Source organism: Haematobia irritans, chromosome 4 (genome assembly GCF_050003625.1).
Source record: "Haematobia irritans isolate KBUSLIRL chromosome 4, ASM5000362v1, whole genome shotgun sequence".
Taxonomy (NCBI): Eukaryota; Metazoa; Arthropoda; class Insecta; order Diptera; family Muscidae; genus Haematobia; species Haematobia irritans.
The window spans coordinates 116,120,161-116,144,332 of NC_134400.1; the positions used below are offsets into that span (position 1 = coordinate 116,120,161).

Genomic DNA, 24,172 nt, shown 5'->3' on the forward strand with positions numbered 1-24,172 from the left:
TCAAATTGTAACGGTCAAATTGCGTCACCACATTTTCTAGTACTTTCCTAAACATCTTTTGTGTTCTTAGATTCACAATAATTGTCGTAACCCCTTTTGTTTTGTTATTGTTGAGCACAACCCTCTGTCAGCTAAATTACGAGATACTTGATAGGCAGAACGAAACGACAAAGTGATTGTTCTAGATAGTTGTAGGCAAGACTACACACAAAAAATTTTTTTTCTGATTCAATCACGAAATTAAGTGATCCAATTAATTTTTAATTAAAATGTCTTCAATCACAGAAATGATAGTATCGATTACAAAGTTAATTGATCCAATTAAAAAATTAATTGATACTATTATTTTTGTGATTGATTTTTGTTTCAATTAAAAAATTTGTTGAATCAATTAAAATTTTACTTGAATATTTTTTAAAACTCAATAAAAATTTTAATTGGAAAAATTTTCGTGAAATTTTTTTGTGTGTATGAACATAATCTGATGTGCCACATATTCCGGTTACTTGTTCTAGATAGTTGTAGGCAAGACTATGAACATAACCTGATGTGCGACATCTGCCGGCTACTTGTAGAATGTTCTAGATGGTTGTAGGCCAGACTAAAGGGGATTTTATACGGTCGGATAAACCCTGCGACACAACACGTTGCGGAGACAAATCCGCTAATACCCTGCCAACATTTTTTGAATTTGGGGGCGCTTCAGAGAATCCCCACTACGTCGAAAACAGTCGTATACGATATCCAAAACTCCTCGGAAAAGCGCCGTCACTATTGAGAAGTTGTACCACGCCAAGTTACTACAAAAAAGTATCGCATGAGTGTAATTATTAGGAGCCCTTCTGGATACATTTAGAAGGACGCCAATAAGAGCCCCTTCAAACAATCAGACAAAGTGCATTTTAAGATCGTTGTAAAAGAATCATTGTGGTCAAGTAAAACACGATTGTTTGGATGTGTTTTAATTTTATGAAACATTTATAAATTCTCATAAATATAACATTTATACGGCTATCACATCACATTTAACACATTTTTATGCATTAATAAGAGATTGATGTTGAGTTACAAGTTGTAAGTTAAATGTTGTAGCGTCTATCAGCCAGTACTTTTATTCCCAATGGAGGCAGCGTGTCTGGAAAAATATTTGAAAAACTATCACTTTATTCCATTTGGAAAGTAAAAAATTGTTCACCAATTTACTTTTCACAATTTTAAGCGTAATAACTATGTTTTCAGCACTTTATTTTTGTTTTCATTGAAATAAATTATAATAAGCCAGTTGCGCTTGGTGTTTCACAAAATATAAAATGGCTCTTGTAACAATAGTGATGGCAAAATACTTTCATGCGAATAGTGATGGCAAAATACTATCACAGTTGGCGATTGTTGCAGTGTCACTTACGAGTCTGTGGTAGCGATGAGGATGAAATGGAACATTGAAATGCTGGCAGGGTATAAGGCCATGTTCGGTGTTGCGGCGACGTGTTGGCATAAAATCAAAACAAACTTTGATTTTTTCTGGTTGGGAGGCAAAAATCTTCACGTGTAATGCGCCTTACAGTCTATCAGTTATTCCGGACGACAGTGCTAGTGTCGAACATATCCCATATATTGTGCGCATTATAAGTTAAGTCCGAAGGCATAATCGATACTGCTGCATGTTTATGGGATCGATAACACATTTACCGATTATTTAGTCATCGCCGACAAGTCGTATCGATGCGACACACTGTAAGATTCTTTACAAACGCCAACATTCCTTCCTGAATAGCTGATAGTCTGTAAAGCGCATAAGGGAATGTTCGCCAAGCATTAGCAAAAACAAATTTATTTTCATAATTAAAACAAGTATTTCTGCAATGAAATTTATGTTAAATCGCTAATTCTGCTTAAAAATGTTATTGTTTTTTCAATTTATTAAAAATTTATTAAAAAATGCCTTCACACATAATGCGCTTTACAGACTAACAGTTATTCCGATCCGACACACAATAGGATTCTTTACAAACACCGACATTCCGTCCGGAATAACTGATAGTCTGTAAAGCGCATAAGTGAGCCTGAAATATCGGGCTGCTGCTATACCTAACCTAACCTATCACTATGGTTATCTTTTTATACCCACCACCATAGGATGGGGGGTATATTAACTTTGTCATTCCGTTTGTAACACATCGAAATATTGCTCTAAGACCCCATAAAGTATATATATTCTGGGTCGTGGTGAAATTCTGAGTCGATCTGAGCATGTCCGTCCGTCCGTCCGTCCGTCTGTTGAAATCACGCTAACTTCCGAACGAAACAAGCTATCGACTTGAAACTTGGCACAAGTAGTTGTTATTGATGTAGGTCGGATGGTATTGCAAATGGGCCATATCGGTCCACTTTTACGTATAGCCCCCATATAAACGGACCCCAAAATTTGGCTTGCGAGGCCTCTAAGAGAAGCAAATTTCATCCGATCCGGCTGAAATTTGGTACATGGTGTTAGTATATGGTCTCTAACAACCATGCAAAAATTGGTCCACATCGGTCCATAATTATATATAGCCCCCATATAAAGCGATCCCCCGATTTGGCTTGCGAGGCCCCTAAGAGAAGCAAATTTCATCCGATCCGGCTGAAATTTGGTACATGGTGTCAGTATACGGTCTTTAACAACCATGCAAAAATTGGTCCACATCGGTCCATAATTATATATAGCCCCCATATTGTTAGTATATGGTCTCGAACAACCATGCAAAAATTGGTCCACATCTGTCCATAATTATATATAGCCCCCATATAAACCGATCCCCCGATTTGGCTTGCGAGGCCTCTAAGAGAAGCAAATTTCATCCGATATGGCTGAAATTTGGTACGTGATGTTAGTATATGGTCTCTCACAACCATGCAAAAATTGGTATACATCGGTTCATAATTATATATAGCCCCCATATAAACCGATCACCAGATTTGACCTCGGGAACCTCTTGGAAGACCAAAATTCATCTGATTCAGTTGAAATTTGGTACGTGGTGTTAATATATGGCCTCAAACTCCCATGCAAAAATTGGTCGATATCGGTCCATAATTATATATAGGCCCCATATAAACCGATCCCCAGATTTGACCTCCAGAGCCCCTTGGAAGAGCAAAATACTTCCCATTCGGTTGAAATTTGGTACGTGATGTTAGTATATGGTATCCAACAACCATGCAGGAATAAGAAGTTTTAAGATACCACAACCCAAGTAATTCGATTGTGGATGACAGTCTTTCGTAGAAGTTTCTACGCAATCCATGGTGGTGGGTACATAAGATTCGGCCTGGCCGAACTTGCGGCCGTATATACTTGTTTTTGCCTGTTCTTGATAGTTTCTATTAGGCTAATCTCCAAAAAAACATACGTTGCCGTTATGTTACGGTTACGTTACAATTTTAGATGCGTAACCAGGCCTAAACACTAGTTTACGTGTATTCCTTATGGGAGCCCAAAATCGTGTCGCCAAATTGAAATCTATTCTAATTCCTTGGCGGAAAATGGTAATGTTGCCATCGCTTATCAAATTTTACTAACCAAATTTTGCCTGGCCACGTGGACAATCTTTTATCATGAAATAACTCAACAAGTAAAAAGTTCTTACATGGTTTTATTCATCTCCAATAGGTTAAAGTGGCAGCCCGATTTAGTTTCAGGCTCACTTAGACATTCAGTTCATCTCCCATATGAAGTAATTAAAAATCATGCTATATTGACATCAAAAACTCTCGAAAACAAGAAAAGAGGAAATTTTTGCCGACAAGCTTCTTGCATTTGTCGTCGTGACAGAAATGTATCGCCTACCGCCTATCGCTATGGTTATAATTACACACGTATGCAGCGGCGCACGCTTGTGTTTAACGAATTCATATAAAGTACGTCAGACGTCGCACATTTGTATTAGGTACGGTTGTATCTCTGGTAAGTAATTGGCGTTAAACAGCTGTTAACATAAATACAATACGAATTCGGCACAGTAATTTTTTTTTAGTTTTCAATGCATAAAACCAAGAAAAAGACGGCAAAATTGCCTAAACCTATCAAAGTAAAGAAGGAAAAAAGTGATGAGGATCGCCTACCGCAGCCTATGTCACATTACATCGATGATAGGCTGGAAATGGTGAAACAGATTTTTGGCTCACTGAAACCAAAAACAATTATAAACCTGGCTCCAGAATTCCTAAAAGTATATACATTGTATGGTGGTTATATGGTACATTTTGATTATTACTAAGAAGTCTTTATGTTGTAGACTCAAGGTTTGGAAGAAATCGAAGAGGCTTGCTTGAATGAATTACTTTGTATATCAACAAAACGTTTGAGGTCAATAATAACTGCAACAAAATGTCCTACGGACACGGAATCTTCAGAGGATGATGATGTACAAAGACAGGAAGGTGAATATTTCAATTTGATGATTTCTATGTTGTTATTTTTATTTATTTAACACATATAATAATAATTTACCAGTAATAATGTTTTACATAGTATAAAAAATCCTGAGTAACGCTAGTTATGCAATATTATAGGAATTAAATATTGGAATCATTGATTATATCCGTTCTGCTTTTTCCAATTTTAGTTTGTTTACAATCTTGCTTCAAAAGACATTTATGGTTTCCAAAAATGAGCGTCTAGACAGCTATGTTCGCCCTCGTTAAATTTGTCACGATAACTATTAATGTGCCTCCAAATATTACATTTAATAGATATCCATAAGCTGTCATATTCCCATATAAACCGATCTCTAGATTTGAACGTCTAGACTTTGTAATTTTACCGATTTTGTATAAATATCTTATCCAATTGGGCAATTTGACAAGCTATACCAAAACACATTAATTTGTTTGATTATTAATATGTACGTATTTAGACCAAAATATATTTTCTACAAATTGCTATATTTGTTACACGCCGTTTTAATATATGAGTGGTAAAAATAGTGTCCAAAGTACCAATGAGATTTGCATGATATTGAATTTTATATTTATCTTGTATGTTATTGATAACATTTTCTAATTTCGTTACAGAACACGTTTCTTTGGAGGAAATTTCGTCAGATAGCGAAATAGAGGGAGGAACTTCTAAAAAAGGTAACATTCTTTATTTTTTAAAATATATGTATTACTTATATACTAACTTAGTTCAAAATAAAAAAAAAGTTAGCAAATTTTGAAATAGAAAACTAAAAAAATTTTCACAATAAAATCTTCACCAAGCTGGTTGGATGAGGTTTCTTTCTGAAAATGTTTAAATTATATGAATTCAGTCAAAATTTGCGTTGCATTAGGTAGTTTTAAATAATCAATTTTCGTAACCATAATGCCGATATGTAATACAGTCGAACATGGTTATAACGAACTCCCAGAGATCGGGATTTTTAGTTCGTTTTAGAAATTCAATGACTTTGGTATCATAAATAATTCTCAAATTTGACTTTTGCTTTAATTGAAAATGGGAAGACATTAGGTGGCAGCCCGATGTATCAGGCTCACTTAGACTATTCAGTCCATTGTGATACCACATTGGTGAACTTCTCTCATCACTGAGTGCTGCCCGATTCCATCTTAAGCTCAATGACAAGGGACCTCCTTTTTATAGCCGAGTCCGAACGAAGTTCAACTTTCCGATTGCAATAATTGAAAACCCCGTATTTGTTGAGATGGAAGAACGTTTATGGGGTTTCTTAATTCACTTTCTTCAAATTTGAGAAGTATAAGCCCATTCCTTACAACTTATTTACGCCCGATATCCCACGATTACAGGATGTAAAACTTCATTATTTGCAGATGACACATATATTCTAAGCTCTAATATGTGTGGATACCATTATATACAATCTAGAGTCGGCGTTATTCAAACTAAATAACTTTCTACTAAGTGGGAACTACTAGTAAATCCTGCCAAGATGAAAACAATATATTTCATGAATAGGTGAGCCCCGCGTTTCACTCTACAACGTCCACTCATTTTTATGCCCTCCACCATAGGATGGGGGGTATATTAACTTTGTCATTCCGTTTGTAACACTTCGAAATATTGCTCTAAGACCCCATAAAGTATATATTCTGGGTCGTGGTGAAATTCTGAGTCGATCTAAGCATGTCCGTACATCCGTCTGTTGAAATCACGTTAACTTCCGAACGTAACAAGCTACCGACTTGAAACTTGACACAAGTAGTTCTTATTGATGTAGGTCGGAAGGTATTGCAAATGGGCCATCGGAGCACATTTACGTGTAGCGCCCATATAAACCGACGCTCAGATTTGCCTTGCGGAGCAACTTGGAGGAGCAAAATTCATCCGATCCGGTTGAAATTTGGTACATGGTGTAAGTATATGGTCTCTAACAACCATGCAAAAATTGGTCCATATCGGTCTATAATTATATATAGCCCCCATATAAACCGATCCCCAGATTTGGCTTGCGGAGCCTCTAAGAGAAGCAAATTTCATCCGATCCGGCTGGTACATGGTGTAAGCATGTGGTCTCTAACAACTATGCAAAAATTGGTCCACATCGGTCCATAATTATATATAGGCCCCATATAAACCGATCCCCAGATTTGACCTCCGGTGCCTCGTGGATGAGCAAAATTCATCCGATTCGGTTGAAATTTGGCACGTGGAAATTTCAACCGAACTTGCAACTTGGAGGAGCAAAATTCATCCGATCCGGTTGAAATTTGGTACATGGTGTAAGTATATGGTCTCTAACAACCATTCAAAAATTGGTCCATATCTGTCTATAATTATATATAGCCCCCATATAAACCGATCCCCAGATTTGGCTTGCGGAGCCTCTAAGAGAAGCAAATTTCATCCGATCCGGCTGGTACATGGTGTAAGCATGTGGTCTTGTAACAACCATGCAGGAATCGGTCCATATCGGTCCATAATTATATGTAGCCCCCATATAAACCGATCCCCAGATTTGACCTCCGGAGCACTTGGAGGAGCAAAATTCATCCGATCCGGTTGAAATTTGGTACGTGGTGAGATTTGGTACATTGCGCTAGTATATGGCCGCTAACAACCATGCCAAAATTGGTCCATATCGGTCTATAGTTATATACCAAAATTTTGTTTCTATAGAAAATTTTGTCAAAATTTTATTTCTATAGAAAATTTTATCAAAATTTTATTACTATAGAAAATTTTGTCAAAATTTTGTTACTATAAAACATTTTGTTAAAATTTTAGTACTAACATATACAAAATTTTGTCACAATTTTATTTCTACAGAAAATTTTATCGAAATTTTATTACTATAGAAAATTTTGTCAACATTTTGTTACTATAAAACATTTTTTCAAGATTTTATTTCTATAGAAAATTTTTTCAAAATTTTATTTCTATAGAAAATTTGGTCAAGAATTTATTGCTATAGAAAATTTTGTCAAAATTTTATTTCTATACAAAATTTTGTCAAACTGAATTATATACGTATTTAATCGGCATTTTTTTTTTGTTTAATATATACCCCGCATGGACTAACTTACAATTGAGAAGACGGTGTTAAGAAATTTTAAGATAACTTGCCATCGGCAAGTGTTACCGCAACACAAGTAATTCGATTGTGTATGACAGTCTTTAGTACAAGTTTCTATGCAATCCATGTACATAAGATTCGGACTGGCCGAACTTACGTCCGTATATACTTGTTTATAACTATAACATATCATGGCAAGATAATGTTACATATCTGGGCGTTATCTTAGACAATGTAAGTACGAATGCTGTATCCATTTTTAAATCGAAATCCGAAATGACTACAGAAAATAAAACTTTGCTATACAAAGCAATTAGCCGTTAGCCAGATTCCACATTAAAAAGCTGTAAATTGATCAAAATAAACTTCTATATAACCTTCGGTTGTTGTATTCCACTCAACGTCTTCACGTCCTAACAGACTTCGAATTAATTAAGAATAAGTTTGAAAAACAGAAATTTTCAGGGACAAATACAGAGATTCCCAGCACTGCCATATTAATGAACTAGCTTCGGTATACATTTACAAAATTATGACTAATACAAAATATTTAAAAAGGGTTTCGCGTCCTTTACTTTATATACTACTATCAATTCTAGAACATTGTTCAAATATTGTTATAGTAATTTTAAAATAGAAGAGAATATGGATATTTCTAACCTCTTGTCTTCTACCATATCAGCTGAATGCAATACAATACAATGAATACACAACAAATTTTATACACAATAAAACAAATGAAAAAATTTGTTTACGCTGTTTTTAGAAATATATTCCTGCAATGGAAACCCTATTTTAATCCTATCCTGAGCCATTAAAATCCCCACTAAAATCTTATTTAGGCCAACACTTGTCAAACGCCAATCTTTTTCGTCAAGTACAAAACTGTCATAGATGAATTTCGTTTTCTCCAATAAAACGTCAGTCTTGTTCTCTACCAACTTTTAGACTGATTAATTATCCCTCACCTCAACATTTTGGTCCTTCGAACCGGATATCGATCTTACCAGTCTAAAAGTTGGTAGAGAACAAGACTGACGTTTTATTGGAGGAAACGGAAATTCATCTATGCTATTTTTGTACTTGACCAAAAAGATTGGTGTTTGACAAGTGTTGGCCTAAATAAGATTTTAGTGGGGATTTTAATGGCTCAAGGTAGGATTAAAATAGGATTAAAGTATTCCTATAACCGTATATGGCCATTTCGGCTTGGTTGTAAAATGAGTTAAATAAAATAAAAATAAATAAATAAAATAGGGTTTCCATTGCAGGAATATATTTCTAAAAACAGCGTAAACAAAAATAAAAATTGAGAAAAATAACTTTCGCCTTTTGTGATTATTGACTTTTCTACTTTTTATGAGTTTTGAGGACTAATAATCACTAGGTCTATGTGTCCCTAGAATTGACAATGCAAATTTTCCCTCGACAATTGTCTAGTATAAAGAACAGAAATTTATTGACATGTATTTACAGAAAACTGCACTTTAACATTTAAATTCCTCACCATGCATAATTGGAGGTAGGTAATAGGCCCGAGTAACAATAACATCTTGCTTGGGTTGTTCGTCATCATCCTCTTTAACTTCTATGGTTATAATGAAGTCACCTGTTTCAATGCAACCCTTAGCACGGATATATTCGATTCCAATATTAATGGGTTTGTATCCGCAAAAATTCATATCTTTCGAGAACACAATTGGATATAGATTCCTTCTTAGATTCCAAACTTTGGCCAATTGTAATCGACATTGCCTTTCTTCTTCGTTATCAATTTCAATATTATCCAACCGAAGAATAACATATACTGGACAATAGATTTCTACACGACTCAGAGCCAATGCTGCTGCTTCACATTTTGAATGGATAACAATTGCTCGACATTCAATGAAGTTGATGGTTCGTATTATACAGTTTACTATAGATTGATAGGATGTTTGAATATTTCGAGGTGACACCGTATTTTGACCAAATATGCCACCAGAACTTTTAATAGGTAGCAATTTCTTGACAATTAGAGGATACTTATTACATTGTTGGCTTTTTTCTATAAGAATACAATCGATTTTCCATAACAACTCGTGATTTTTAAATAAGCTAAAATCGTTATAATTTTCCAGCGGTATTGAAGCTATAATAGGTTTTTTCAAAGACTTTACAATCGGTATGACCTCTTGGCAAACGTACGAATATAGAGACTCATTAATGTTGAATATATTTGACATCAATATAAAATCCAAAAGCTTTACAATGGCCAATATATCCAGTGTTGTATAACATCCATTATTAAAATTTATACTGCCAATTAATTTCAGGCGGGAATTATTTTTCAGGTGCCGTTTTAACAACTTGACAAATAGTTTACAACGTATATTTGGTATTACGATAAAATCGGCTTGTATTTTAGCGGCCATCTCAAGATCTTGTAGAAAAAACTGTGGTATGGTTTGCAAGTCCAACAATTGGCATTGTGCCGGTAGCTCTATATATTCATAAGAATTAATTATACCAGGCTTTTCAATATGTAAAGCTATACCGTTTTTTAGCTTCTTTGTAATTCTACCATAGACTTCTTGGCCGATTTTTATTTGATCGTTTATACTCACAGATGGCAAATAGTATTTCAGGTTGATGGCATAACATATTTCTTTAAAGCCTGAATATTTATAAGCTATATCAGTTGTTAATATTATGATATCATTGTTTTCCATAAAAATGGAACAATTGTTTCGTATACGACCTATGCGACAGCAATCACCCGTAATTTCCAATGCCAATCCTATGGCCATTTGTGTAGATTGATCGGCTGTTTGCAGGCTACTTATTGTACTGTTTATCATAGATGTAATGCTTTCAATATCCTTAGGCTCATTTCTTATTGCATCTAGCAAAAATGTTCTTGCGTCACTTTTTAAAAGTCTCTGTATTTCTTCTGGGGTTGAGTGCCTTTCTAGTCTTGCCATTAAAGCTAATCGATAGTAGCGTCCCTTACAACGCTTCCGATGGTGTCGGGCATGTTGTTGACAAACATTCTTGAACTCAATAAGTTGTTGGTCTATATCGCTTTGACTATTTAATAAAATTGTAAATTTGTCATCATTTCCTTTTAAACTAAAAGTCATCTCGTTAAGAATTTTTGCTTTAATTTTCTTAATATTTATTCACAGGCAAAAAGAAGAGGGTATCCAAAACCAATGCAGAAAATGTGAAACCAATAGCTAAAACTGATGGACAGAAAACAGCAGAGCCAAATGCAGGTAAATAGTAAAAGAAAATATGTATTTGTGTATAATTGTTGTTTGATGTGTAAATTTGAAGTTTTTGTATTGCATACTTTGGTAAATGCAAACAAATTAAAACTTTAGTAGATATATGTTAAAGAAATATCAACACAAAATACTATTGATATAAGGGTCAGTTCGTAGCTAAAGATCTAAGTAACACTGAAAATTAAAAATGAAGACATACACCCTTATTCCTGTAGTCGCCCTCGCCGTCGCTTTTCGTCTGTCGCCACTAATTGGTATTCCGTTCGTCGATATATTCTGCTGTCGAAGAAACTCGGTATTCCTGGTGTCGCTATTTGTCGCCAATATCGTCGCTTTTTGTCGCCGTTTAATTTACCAGCGACGAGATTAGTGTTTAATTTTTGAAGAAGTTTTTTTCGACGAACAATTAAAAAATAAATTTTAAAAATGGAAATTGGTAAGAGGTAAAGTGACTAATCTTCAACAATTACCAGACGACAAAAATCGACAGACGACAAAAAGCGACGCCGGGAGCGAGGGCGACTTCAGGAATAAGGGTGATAATCTTTGCAAATTTAATAAAAAAACAAGTAAGGAAAGTCTAAAGTCGGGCGGGGCCGACTATATTATACCCTGCATCACTTTGTAGATCTAAATTTTCGATACCATATCACATCCGTCAAATGTGTTGGGTGCTATATGTAAAGGTTTGTCCCAAATACATACATTTAAATATCACTCGATTTGGACAGAATTTGATAGACTTTTACAAAATCTATAGACTCAAAATTTAAGTTGGCTAATGCACTAGGGTGGAACACAATTTTAGTAAAAAAACTATGGGAAACATTTAAATCTGAAGCAATTTTGAGGAAACTTCGCAAAAGTTTATTTATGATTTATCGCTCGATATATATGTATTAGAAGTTTAGAAAAGTTAGAGTCATTTTTACAACTTTTCGACTAAGCAGTGGCGATTTAACAAGGAATTTTTTGTCGAAATCAGAAAAACATATATATGGGAGCTATATATAAATCTGAACCGATTTCAGTCAAATTTTGCACACTTGAGTACGACTAAGTATTATGTTTGTACAAAATTTCAAGCAAATCGGTATAAAACTCTGGCTGCTGGGTCCATATTAGTGCATACCGGGCGAAAGATATATATGGAAGCTATATCTAAATCTGAACCGATTTCTTCCAAAATCAATAGGGTTCTATTCTGACCCAAATTAGGAACATGTGCCAAATTTGAAGGCGATTGGACTTAAATTGCGACCTACGGACGGACAGACGGACATGGTTATATGGACTCAGGGACCCACCCTGAGCATTATTGCCAAAGACACCAGTGTCTATCTCGTCTCCTTCTGGGTGTTACAAACATATGCACTAACTTATAATACCCTGTTCCACAGTGTGGCGAAGGGTATAATAAAGTAACGGATCTTTGTCTAGATGCCAACCCCAGCCTTCAATGAAAATTGCAAGCAAATCAGTCAACCTTGGCCCAATTAACAAAAAGTCGGACAAAGAGGAGGTTCCCCACCGAGACCAGGTGTCAAAAAATGAGGTACCCTATTTCCACCACATGAGCGCCCCTTGCAATCTATGAAAGTTTCGAGTAAATCGGTTCAGCCGTTTCCGATCAAGCCTAGGCTTTAGCAGTTTTCTTTGCTTTAAAGCGAAAAAACATAATTCTCGCTTCATAAACATAAACAAACTTATATTTCTATATGCAAACTGCAAGCAAGAAATGTTTTTAACGTCAAAACAGCCTATAGAAACCGAAAAAGCTAACATTTCTTTAACTCATTTTTACGATTCGGCGCCAAGCTTGCATTTATTGTGCGCACACTCATATAATTATGAACGTTTTAACTTTTTCCGAAGCAAAGAAATAAGCGAAGTATTAAGCAGTGTGCTCATTGTGTGTCGGCCTTAATCCCCAGCAGTTACGCTGGGCACACAGACCCCGGGGAACAAACGTTATATAGATTTCTACACCGATGGCTCCAAATTGGATAGGCAAGTGGGTTTTGGAGAAAAGATTACCTAATCACTGTAGTGTTTTTCAGGCTGAAATATTGGCACTAAAAGAGGTGGCGAATTAATATATACTTAGACAGTCAACCTGCAATAAAATCCTTGGACTCTTGAAACGGTCATCTACTGCAGCAAATCTCTCAACGAGATGGCTGAGCAGTACAATATTCACCTAATATTGGTGCCTGGCCACAGGAACATACCAGGGAACTGCGAAGCGGATGAGTTAGTAAGGCTAGGAACTACCCAGGCGAACTAGAATCTGTTAGCATGCCTCTGCCCAAAGCCCAAACGAAAATTTACTGTAGACTTTTGGGGGCCCCAAGTATCCGGGCTACCCTGACTACTTCCCTGCGAATATGTGTTGGCAAAAAAATTTTCAAGAATATAATATTATATTCTGTTGCATATGTGGTACTTCATTTGAAAATGAATAAATAAAATTAATGTATCGATGATATTGCTTTCTTTTTAGAGGATGGCCAAATTAGTGTACTGGAATTACTTGAATTACAAGCTAGAGCAAGAGCTATTCGATCTCAATTGGCATTGGAGCCTGTTACCAAAATCGAGGTAGATTCTGGCGATGAAGCAAAAGATAGTAAATCTTCAAAAAAAGACAAGAAAAGCAATAAAAATGAAAGAAAACGAACATCAAGTGCAAGAGAATCCCAAGACTCATCCAACACAGTATCCAAATCGGTCGATAATGATTCTGAAGCACGAAAAACAAAAAAGATTAAAATCAAACGGAATTATCGCAATTCGTCGATGCAAAGCAGAGAAGAAGAATCAACCAATGAAAGACTCGATCGCAATGTACAAGAAGTTGGAAATGACAACAGATCTGAAAAACGTCGTAGCCCCGAAAAAGAAGAAAACAATAAGTCTCTACAATCTAATGCAGAAGACAAAATTAAGAAGGAAAAATCAAGTCGTTCGCCGTCTCCAGATGTTATACCCATTGTTGCCGAGCCGGAAACATTGTTAATAAACGATTCATCTGATGAGGAATCAAAAAAACCTGTGGAACAATCAACAGATGAAAACAGAGATCGTAAGCAGTCGGAAACTGAAGAAGGAGAACTTAATGATGAAGATCAATTGAAACCTTCCCATAAAACTGACGAAGAAAAAAATGAAGAAACAAACAAAAGATCCGATCAGGAACAGAGTCCCAAAGGTGATGACGAAAGAACTAGCAGAACAAGTACTGACGAGAAAGAAGTTAATAAAATGTCTTGCAAAGAGTATAATATGGATAATACCAATGCACCTCCTGTTGCCGGTGGTACCAAGCCCGAAGAGGAAGACGACGAAGATCACAATGACGATGTTATATCTTTAGGTGAAGATTTAGAAGATGAGATGGATGAACAATTGGAAAGCGAAGTCAGCGCAAGGAAATCATCATTTGTGGAAGATGATGTAGAGAATTACCCAGAAACAACAAAAAGATCAAAGAAGAAAAAGTATAGCGATGACGACACAAATGAAGAGAATCAAGTGAGTATGGGAAAAACTCGTAATCAATTTTCGCAATTAATAAATTTCGTTAATTTTTCCAGTCTTGGCATTCTCGGTATATGAAGAGCTCGAAAGTGAGTAAAGTATTGGCCGCTTCACGTTTGGGAAAACGTGTCCGAGATAAAATTAAGAAATCTAAAGAAGCATCTCGAGAAGATTTGGAAAAGCCAGAACAAAAAGAAGAATTATACACTTCAAAACATGAAGATGGTTCATTGGAACAATACAAAGAATTATTAGAATTACGTCAACGTAAATCCAAATAACAACAATAAATGTTTGACAACTAAAAATTATGATAATTAACAAAATACTCAATGAACATCTTTTCATTACAACTGTATAATTTTACTGCATATTCACTGCATATCACTGAGTAAAATATGCGTGGGACCGGGATAAGTTTGCTGCGTCAGCCACCTTCCGTTGCTGTAAAAATGTTACCGTTTAGTTTTGGGCAATCCATGCAGATTTTACTATTTCAGCAGCCGAAACATGCTGATACAACCCAACGGGAACAGAGAATGAAACCGACCAATTTTTGTCGGCGGCGGCTGACACCAAATTATTGCCTCCGGCGGAGGCGTCTTGACGGCTAAGCCGATATAAATTTTTATGTTCGGTGGCCGACATTTATCCATTAATCTATTCAATTCAAAATTAATCTATTCAATTCAGATCGAAGTTGTCTTAATTTTTGCGTCTTCGAACTAGAAGACAACTTCGATCTGAATTCAATAGATTAATTTTGGTCTCATCCGACCATAAAATATTGCGCCATTTAGACAGAGGCCAATTTACGTGTTCGTTTGCAAATTCTAGTTGTTTTATGTTGCGCTTTGATAGTAGGGGCACTTTACGTGGACTTCTTGCCTTTAACCCATCCTTCGTCAAAATGACGACGCGTAATTTCATTTTCGATTTAAAATGCATTTTTGTCGATTGGGAAATGATAAACTTAAGTTATAATAATTCAACCATTTTATGAATTTTTGTTTCATACTATTTAAAAACATTGAATAAGATAATAAACTCAATTTTGGTTCTCATTTTTGCTTACGATGTAAATTATAGCGTCTTGAAATAAGCCGTAGTCAAAATGACGAAGGATGACGTTAGTGTACAAAAAATAAAGATGACTTTCCAGGGTTAAATCATTCTTCAGGTTCATATACCGTATTGTTGATGTATCTAGATCAAGTTGATATTGTTTTTTTTTTTTTACGTGGATGACGCCACACGCGATGCAGTATTTTTCTTTTTAATGTCTCAGATATTTTGCTTTTTCTTCCACTTGTTTCTCGTTTATCTTCATACTTTAAAGCATTTTCTACCACAATTTTTGAGCTTTGAATGATTTCATCAATGTTTCTTTGAGAATTACCATCTTGATGATAGACTACTATAGAAATATAATAGTCTATCTTTTTACTCACTTTTGCGTAAAAAAGTTGAAAGAAATTACTTCTGACTTTAATATTTTTTGTAACTTTAAAATTGGCTCTATTTTATTTCACACTTGTTATACCCTGCGCCACACTGTGGAACAGGGTATTATAAGTTAGTGCATATGTTTGTAACACCCAGAAGGAGACGATATAGACACATGGTGTCTTTGGCAATAATGCTCAGGGTGGGCCCCTGAGTCGATATAACCATGTCCGTCCGTCCGTCCTTCTGTCTGTGAACACATTTTTGTGATCAAAGTCTAGGTCGCAATTTAAGTCCAATCGCCTTCAAATTTGGCACGTGTTCCTAATTTGGGTCAGAATAGAACCCTATTGATTTTGGAAGAAATCGGTTCAGATTTAGATATAGCTCCCATATATATCTTTCGCCCGATATGCACTAATATGGACCCAGCAGCCAGAGTTTTATACCGATTTGCTTGAAATTTTGTACAAACATAACACTTAGTCGTATAGTCAAGTGTGCAAAATTTGATTGAACTCGGTTCAGATTTAGATATAGCTCCCATATATATCTTTCGCCCGATGTGGACTTATATGGCCTCAGAAGCCAGAATTTTGGCCCAATTTGGTTGAAATTTTGCACTAGGAGTACAATTAGTAGTATAGTCAAGTGTGCAAAATTTGATTGAAATCAGTTCAGATTTAGATATAGCTCCCATATATATCTTTCGCCCGATATGGACTAATATGGTCCTAAAAGCCAGAGTTTTGGCCCAATTTGGTTCAAATTTTGCACAGGGAGTAGAATTAGCATTGTAGCTATGCATGCCAAATTTGGTTGAAATCGGTTCAGATTTAGATATAGATCCCATATATAGCTTTCGCCCGATTTACACTCATATGACCACAGAGGCCAATTTTTTGCTACGATTTAATTGAAATTTTGCACAGGGAGTAGAATTAGCATTGTCGCTATGCGTGCCAAATTTGATTAAAATCGGTTCAGATTTAGATATAGCTCCCATATATATGTTTTTCTGATTTCGACAAAAATGGTCAAAATACCAACATTTTCCGTCCGTTAAATCGCCACTGCTTAGTCGAAAAGTTGTAAAAATGACTCTAATTTTCCTAAACTTCTAATACATATATATCGTGCGATAAATCATAAATAAACTTTTTCGAAGTTTCCTTAAAAATGCTTCAGATTTAAATGTTTCCCATATTTTTGTACTAAAATTGTGTTCCACCCTAGTGCATTAGCCAACTTAAATTTTGAGTCTATAGATTTTGTAAAAGTCTATCAAATTCTGTCCAAATCGAGTGATATTTAAATGTATGTATTTGGGACAAACCTTTTATATATAGCACCCAACACATTTGACGGATGTGATATGGTATCGAAAATTTAGATCTACAAAGTGGTGCAGGGTATAATATAGTCGGCCCCGCCCGACTTTAGACTTTCCTTACTTGTTTAACTTTAAAATTGGCTCTATTTTATTTCACACTTGTTTTTCTACAATCTTTATTCAAACATCGATGAATTAAGAACTGTTGCTTCAATTACAGAAAAAATAACGGGATAATAATAAGAAGAAGACTAAGTAATAATGCATACAAAAACCTGTTTTAAAAATTGTTTGTTTAAAGTAAACAAAAAATTCTATTTATAGAACTTCAGGTGGTTCTCTTATTTTTCACATCACTTTATATATATATAGCCCCCATATCGATACCCAGATTTGATTTCCTTCCTGCAGGTGCAAATTTCATCCGATTCACTTGAAATTTGGCCCTCTATAGACTCCTCTATATAAACCAATCAAGAACTTAATTGGCTTATATAGGTAGGTTAGGTTAGGTAGGTTCGTTAGGCAGCCAGATATTTCAGGCTCACTTAGACTATTCAGTCCATTGTGATTCCACAGTGGTGAACTTCTCTCTTATCACTGAGTGCTGCCCGATTCTATGTTAAGCTCAATGACAAGGGACCTCCTTTTTATAGCCGAGTCCTAACGGCGTTCCACATTGCAGTGAAACCACTTAGAGAAGCTTTGAAACACTCAGAAATTTCACCAGCATTACTGAGGTGGGATAATCCACCTCTGAATAACTTTTTGGTGTTTGGTCGAACCAGGGTTTGAACCCACGATCTTGTGTATACAAGGCGGGCATGTTAACCACGGTGACTCCCTTATATAGGTAAATAATCTACCTCCACATGGATTAAGACACCCCAAGTAATTCGATTGTAGATGACAGTCTTTAGTAGAACTTTCTACGCAATGGTGGAGGGTACATAAGTTGCGATTTTAATTTAATTCATTACCTAATGAAATAAATTAATATATTAATATTACACTCAAAAAACAGTGAACCCACCATAAAGGAAAGTTTTGGTTAATTTTAGAAAATGTGCTGACAAATTAGCAAATTTCAATTAATTTTTTAATTGATTCATAAAAAAAATTTTATTGATGTTGATTGCAAACTCAATTTTTGTCAAAATTTTATTTCTATGGAAAATTTTGTCAAAATTTTATTTCTATGGAAAATTTTGTCAAAATTTTATTTCTATAGAAATTTTTGTCAAAATTGTATTTCTATAGAAAATTTCGTCCAAATTTTATTTCTATAGAAAATTTTGTCCAAATTTTATTTCTGTAGAAATTTTTTATTTCTCTAGAAAATTGTATTATGTCAAAATTTTATTTCTATAGAAAATTTTGTCAAATTTTTATTTCTATAGAAAATTTATTTATTTATTTATTTATTGTTTATTTTAATCATACAGTAAATGTATGATAAAAAAAGAAAAGGGAAAAGTAGCATTGGCTGCTAAGGCCATCAGCTATACAGTTGTATAAATTTAACAATAGTGTAATAGATCTATATCTTAATGTTTAACTGTGATATGAATTTGAATATTAAATTGATGTTTTCTTCGCAAGGGTTGCTGAGAAGGTCCATTCCTTTGTTATTAAGAATTGCTTTGTGGTAATGTGCAATAGAGTTGCAGGTTTCGATTATATGTATAACAGAGTAAATTAGACCACATTTTGGGCACAAATGGTTAGCATTTTCATTTAGAAGATGTTGATGGGTTGCAATTGTGTGACCCATCCGAAGGCGTGAGAAAATCCGTATCTTGTGCTTTTCAATATTGGTTGGATAGAGAGGAGTGACATAATTGGGGTTAATAAGGCTGTAATGAGTGTGTTTGTAGTTTGTTCTAGCTATGTTCTGTTGATCTTTAAGTTTTGATATCAGGCAATTTTTTAGATCTAATCTTTCCAGTAATGGGTTAGTTGTTAACGGTGCTAAACAAGCCTCCTTTGCAGCTGAGTCAGCATAAACATTGCCAGGTATACCTACATGACCGGGTAACCAGAACAGAATAATTTTTTTACTGTGTTCCGTTAATTTGTCTCTTATTGTATTGACTGAATTCCATTTACAGTTTGAAATGTTTACCACAGCCTTTAATACGGAAAGGCTGTCCGAACAAATTATCGTTTTCATTTTTGTTTGAACTGCAAGGTTTATGGCGCGAATGATGCCAGCAGCTTCAGCTGTAAAAATAGACGAAATGTTGTTAATTAATTCTGCCCCCAATACTTTGCCGGTATTGTCAACGACTGCATAAGCGATGTTATCATCGTACTTTGACGCATCCGTGTATAAAAGTTTCCAATCGGAGTGTTGAGAAGTAAATGCATTGAAATTTTGGGAATATACTACATTTGTAGTAATGGACTTTACAAAGCGTGAGAGAGACAAATTGCAGCTCTTTTGTGGATATATCCAAACCGGATATTTGCATTGGTATTTCTGTACCTTTTCTTTAAAGTTTAAAGGATTTTTGTGAAGACAGTCATATATGACTGATGGGACTTTAGGTATCCGCTTAGCAGCTAAGACTTTGGAGACGTCGTTATCTGTCAAACTACTGTTCAGGAACATGATTTTAGGTAGCAGTCTATTTTTTGCAGAGATAAAACGAACTTCAAGTGTAGGAAGACCACTTTCTATATACAACATTTTTGTGGGAGTTGTGCGATAAGCGTAGATACAGGCACGAATGCTAGCATTATAAATAGCACTGATATGTTTCATGTTAGTTTTTGAACTACTTCCGAAAAGGAAAAGCCCATAATCGATTTTACTAAGAACAAGAGTTTTTACTAAGTATATCAGTGTGTTAATGTGGATGGAGGTTTTACCGGCAAGATGTTTTATTACATTGGACCTTTGTGTGAGATTTTTTTTTAGTTCCAAAATATGTTTCTTCCACCTGTAGTTACCTTCGAAAACTATCCCCAATATTCTCAGGTGATTGACTTGTGGAAAAATTAAGTCATCGATACAAATATCTTCCGAATAGCAGCGGTGTTTTCTGCATATATGTAGTATTGATGATTTGCTGGGAGATATTTTGGCTCCTGATATATTGCACCATTCAAACAGGTCGGTGATAATATTAGAAAACATTACGTTAGTGTTTTCGTTATCTTTGCTGGTACTAAGAATATAAAGGTCATCTGCATAAAGACAATGATGTATATTCCTGTGCTTGGGAATGACGTTACTAATTTGGTTGAATGCTATTTGAAAAAGAACAACCGAAAGTGGGGAACCTTGCGGTATACCATTATCTAATCGGTAATTAATAGAGTAAAAATTATTTATTCGAACCCGAAAATTACGATCGGTTAGGAATGCCTTGATGAAATTAAGGAGTTTGTATCCGACGCCCCATGAGCGAAGGGTGTTTAGAATGATATGGGCTCCAATTCGGTCAAAGGCTTTTTCAAAATCAATTGCCAATATCGACGCATGGTTTTTAGTAGAAAGTGTTTTTGTTACTTGATAATCAATGTGAACAAGAAGATCCTCGCAACCTTGATTATGTTTGAATGCTACTTGGTTCGTTGCTATTAATTTTCTGGTGTTCAAAAACCAAGATAGGCGGCTTGCGATAATACGTTCTAAGATTTTTGACATACATGGTAGCAAGGAAATTGGCCTGTATCCAGAAAAATCAGTTTTGCTTTTATTAGGCTTTGGCAACGCAATTATCACTGCAGATTTCCATGAGAAAGGTATACAGCCGGTATCAAGAATGAGGTTATATAGCTCAAGTAATTTCGATTTGCTAGAGTTTGACATATGTCGTAACATTGGGTATGATATCCTGTCATGACCAGGGGTGTTCCCTTTAACCTTGTTTAGAGCTAATGTTAATTCTGCCATGCATAGTTTATCGTCGATTATTAAAGCGTGTCTATTGGCCGCAACATCAGTAAAGATTGTTGGAATTTGGTTCTTTGCTTGACAAAAAGCTGGTGAGAAGTTATCAATTGAAGAATCAATAGACCATCTGTAGCCAAAATAGTTAGCTATATCACAAGGATCGACGAGTATGCCATCATCTGTTTCAATTGTTGTAAAAATGTGATTTGCATTCCTGTTGGAGATCTTATTTATTTTATTCCAAACGACTGAAAGTGGAGAATCTCTGCTAATGGTTTTCGTGAAGTTTATGTAACAAGTAATTTTTTGTCTCTTACTTACATATTTAAATTTAGCATTAGCTTTTTTATAAGAAATCAGGTTAACCATTAGCGGTTTTCTTCGGAAAAGGCGATATGCTCGGATTTTGGTATAGCGCAGTTCCTGGAGTTCCTTGCTCCACCAAGGGACTGGACGACGGTTTTTTGGATAAGAGATAGGAATAGTTTGACTTGCAGCTGTCCTGATTGCTTTGGTGATAGTGGCGTTAATTTTATTTGGATTCATTTGAAGACAGCAATTTTCCAACTTTTCGTCAACGATTTTTGTGAAGGAGGTCCAGTTGGCCCTTTTAATATTGTATTTGGGTATCTTTTTGAAACCAGACCAATTGGAGTTAGTTGAGATGTTGGTAACAATTGGAAAGTGATCACTGCTATATAAATCATCGAGAGTGTAACAAGTTGAAATAGGTAAAAGAGAAGCCGAACAGCAACAAATGTCCACATTCGTCAGGGTGCTGAATGTAGAAAAGTGGGTTGGTTTCCCATCATTAAGAACGCAAAGGTTGTGTAAATTTAGTGCACTCTCTAGGAGCAAGCCACGAGAGTTGTTCTTGCTAGAACCCCATAAAATATTCCAGGAGTTCGCATCACCAACTAGCAAAATTGGGGTCTTCACATTTACGAAAAGATACGATATATCTTTGGAATCAAACGACTCAGTAGGGTGAATATAAAGTGAAATTATAGTGATTTTTATGTTTAATTTTACTTCGATGGATATATTCAGCAATTTTGAGGAATTGAATGTTTGTTTATGAGGAATGTGGCTTTTGATGAAAACCGCTAAACCGTTTTTAGAATTGGTATTGAAAGGATGATTTGTTGAATATGCACGAAAAGGTTTGGGTGGTATGGGATTAGTAAGATATGGCAGATGGGTCTCTTGAAGTGCAACAAAATGTGGATTGTGATCTTTAATCAAAATTTGAAGGTCTGTATAATTATTAAATAATCCGTTTATATTCCATTGTATAATCTTAAAGTCGGACATGGATATTCTAGAACCAATAAAATAAGTTTGAAAACATGCATTGAGATCACATAAAATATAAGCAAGAGAATTGTAGAGAGCAATTTATAATTCATCCATATCATCATCATGTATAGGTGAGTCGATGGCGCATCTTCTTTGTGAGATTTTAGCCGCAGTGTATTGAGTAAGATGAGAGGTTGCTGAATGTTCGTTTGTGTGTGGTACATTAGATTTAATTGAATGAGTGGTAGGGCTGCTAGAACAGTCGTTGGTATTCAATTGAGTTTGTTGTTTATATAAGAGATCTTTAATTTTAGGAGAGTTATTCTCCAAATTGTTTTGGTTAGGTTTCTTTATTGATGATTTTTCTTTTGTGTGGTTTTTTGTGGAATCTGTTGTTATTGATGTTGATGTTGTGTTTTGTTGTATTTTTTTGTTGGTGTTTATTGATTGTGTTGTGGATTGTTCTTGTTGGGTAACTGTTTTATTTACAATTGAAGATTTTATTCTGTCTACTCTCTTTTTTCTATCATCCATTGCTGTTTTCAGGTCTTCTTTGGGAACATCATAGTTTTGAATGGGTATGGCTTTGAGTTTTGCTTCGTTGTAAGGAATTTTTTCAATGATTTTAATTTTCAAAATATCTTGTCTCTGTTTATAGACAGGACAGTTTTTATTGTTAGATTTATGTTCATGATTGCAGTTAGTGCATTGGATTCTGGTGCATGGCTCTGGATCATGTACAGTTTTTGAACATACCTCACACATTTCATTTTCGCTTTTGCAGTGTTTAGCTGTATGACCGAGCTTAAAGCAACCTTTGCATTGCATCGGTGTTGGTATATACGGTTCTACTTTGCAGTTGAGAAGTTGTCCGCTTCTTACCTCAGATGGGAGCTGGTATAGATTGAAATCAAGGATATGCATAGAAGTGTTAACTACCTTGCCTTCTGAAAAACGGGTCACTTTTCTGCAGCCAATTACTCCTTCGTGCTTGAAGCCATCAATGATTTCTTCTGGGGTGCGTTCAATTAGATCTCTCGAAAAGACAACGCCTTTTATAGTGTTAAGCGTGGGGTGTAAAAAACATTCGATGGGGCCTACCCCTGTCAGATTTGTTGCTTTTAGAAATCGGTTTGTCTGGCTTTCGTTTTTAGTCAAAACAAGAAGGTTGCCGTCCCGTAGGAACGAAACATCTTGAGGAGGTTCCGAAGTTATGCCTTCGAGGGCCTTGGATACTAGGAAGATGTTGTGACTTCTAATAGGAACTTCAGTTATCTTGCTTTTTAACACTACATATTTCGGTTGTTGAGGTTTGGTATGGTTGGAAAATAATTTTGTAGCACTTAAAGTTGGATAATCGCGATTGTTATTTAGATTGATCCGGTTATTGTTACGTTTGCGTTTCGGAGATGGATTAGCTCCGAGAATTTCATAATAATTCCCTCCGGAGGAGGAGGCCATAGTAGGAAACGATCAGAAAAGCGGTGAAAATATAAATTAAACCGGCAAGAGTAATAAAGAAAGCTTTGCAATTTAGAGTTAAAAAAATAATAAGAGCGAAATTTGAATCAACAATGCGAGAGAGTAAAAAGAAAACAACTGTTCACTACGAGAGCTGGTTGTTGAATGCTATAGAAAATTTTGTCAACATTTTATTTTTATAAAAAATTTTGTCAATATTGTATTTCTATAGAATTTTTTGTCATTTTATTTCTATAGAAAATTTTGTTACAATTTTATTTCTGTAGAAAATTTTGTCAGAATTTTATTTCTATAGAAAATTTCGTCAAAATTTTATTTCTGTAGAAAATTTCTTATTTTGTCAATATTTCATATCTAAAGAAAATGTTGTCAAAATTTTATT

At 35.1% G+C, this 24,172-nt stretch overlaps 2 protein-coding genes across 2 annotated transcripts; one reads left to right on the plus strand and one right to left on the minus strand.

Annotated features, from left to right (window-relative positions):
• The first annotated feature begins 3,957 nt into the window (after positions 1-3,957).
• LOC142233681 (uncharacterized) lies at positions 3,958-14,654 on the plus strand. The gene is made up of 6 exons (XM_075304679.1): positions 3,958-4,211; positions 4,278-4,422; positions 5,056-5,118; positions 10,685-10,774; positions 13,290-14,320; positions 14,383-14,654. Exons 1-6 carry the CDS (start codon positions 4,023-4,025, stop codon positions 14,605-14,607), a joined length of 1,743 nt encoding a protein of 580 aa, XP_075160794.1. The 5' UTR covers positions 3,958-4,022; the 3' UTR covers positions 14,608-14,654.
• On the minus strand, positions 8,936-10,689 carry LOC142233682 (uncharacterized). Its single transcript, XM_075304681.1, has one exon. The coding sequence runs from the start codon at positions 10,637-10,639 to the stop codon at positions 9,005-9,007; it is 1,635 nt and encodes a 544-aa protein (XP_075160796.1). The 5' UTR covers positions 10,640-10,689; the 3' UTR covers positions 8,936-9,004.
• Positions 14,655-24,172: the final 9,518 nt, after the last annotated feature.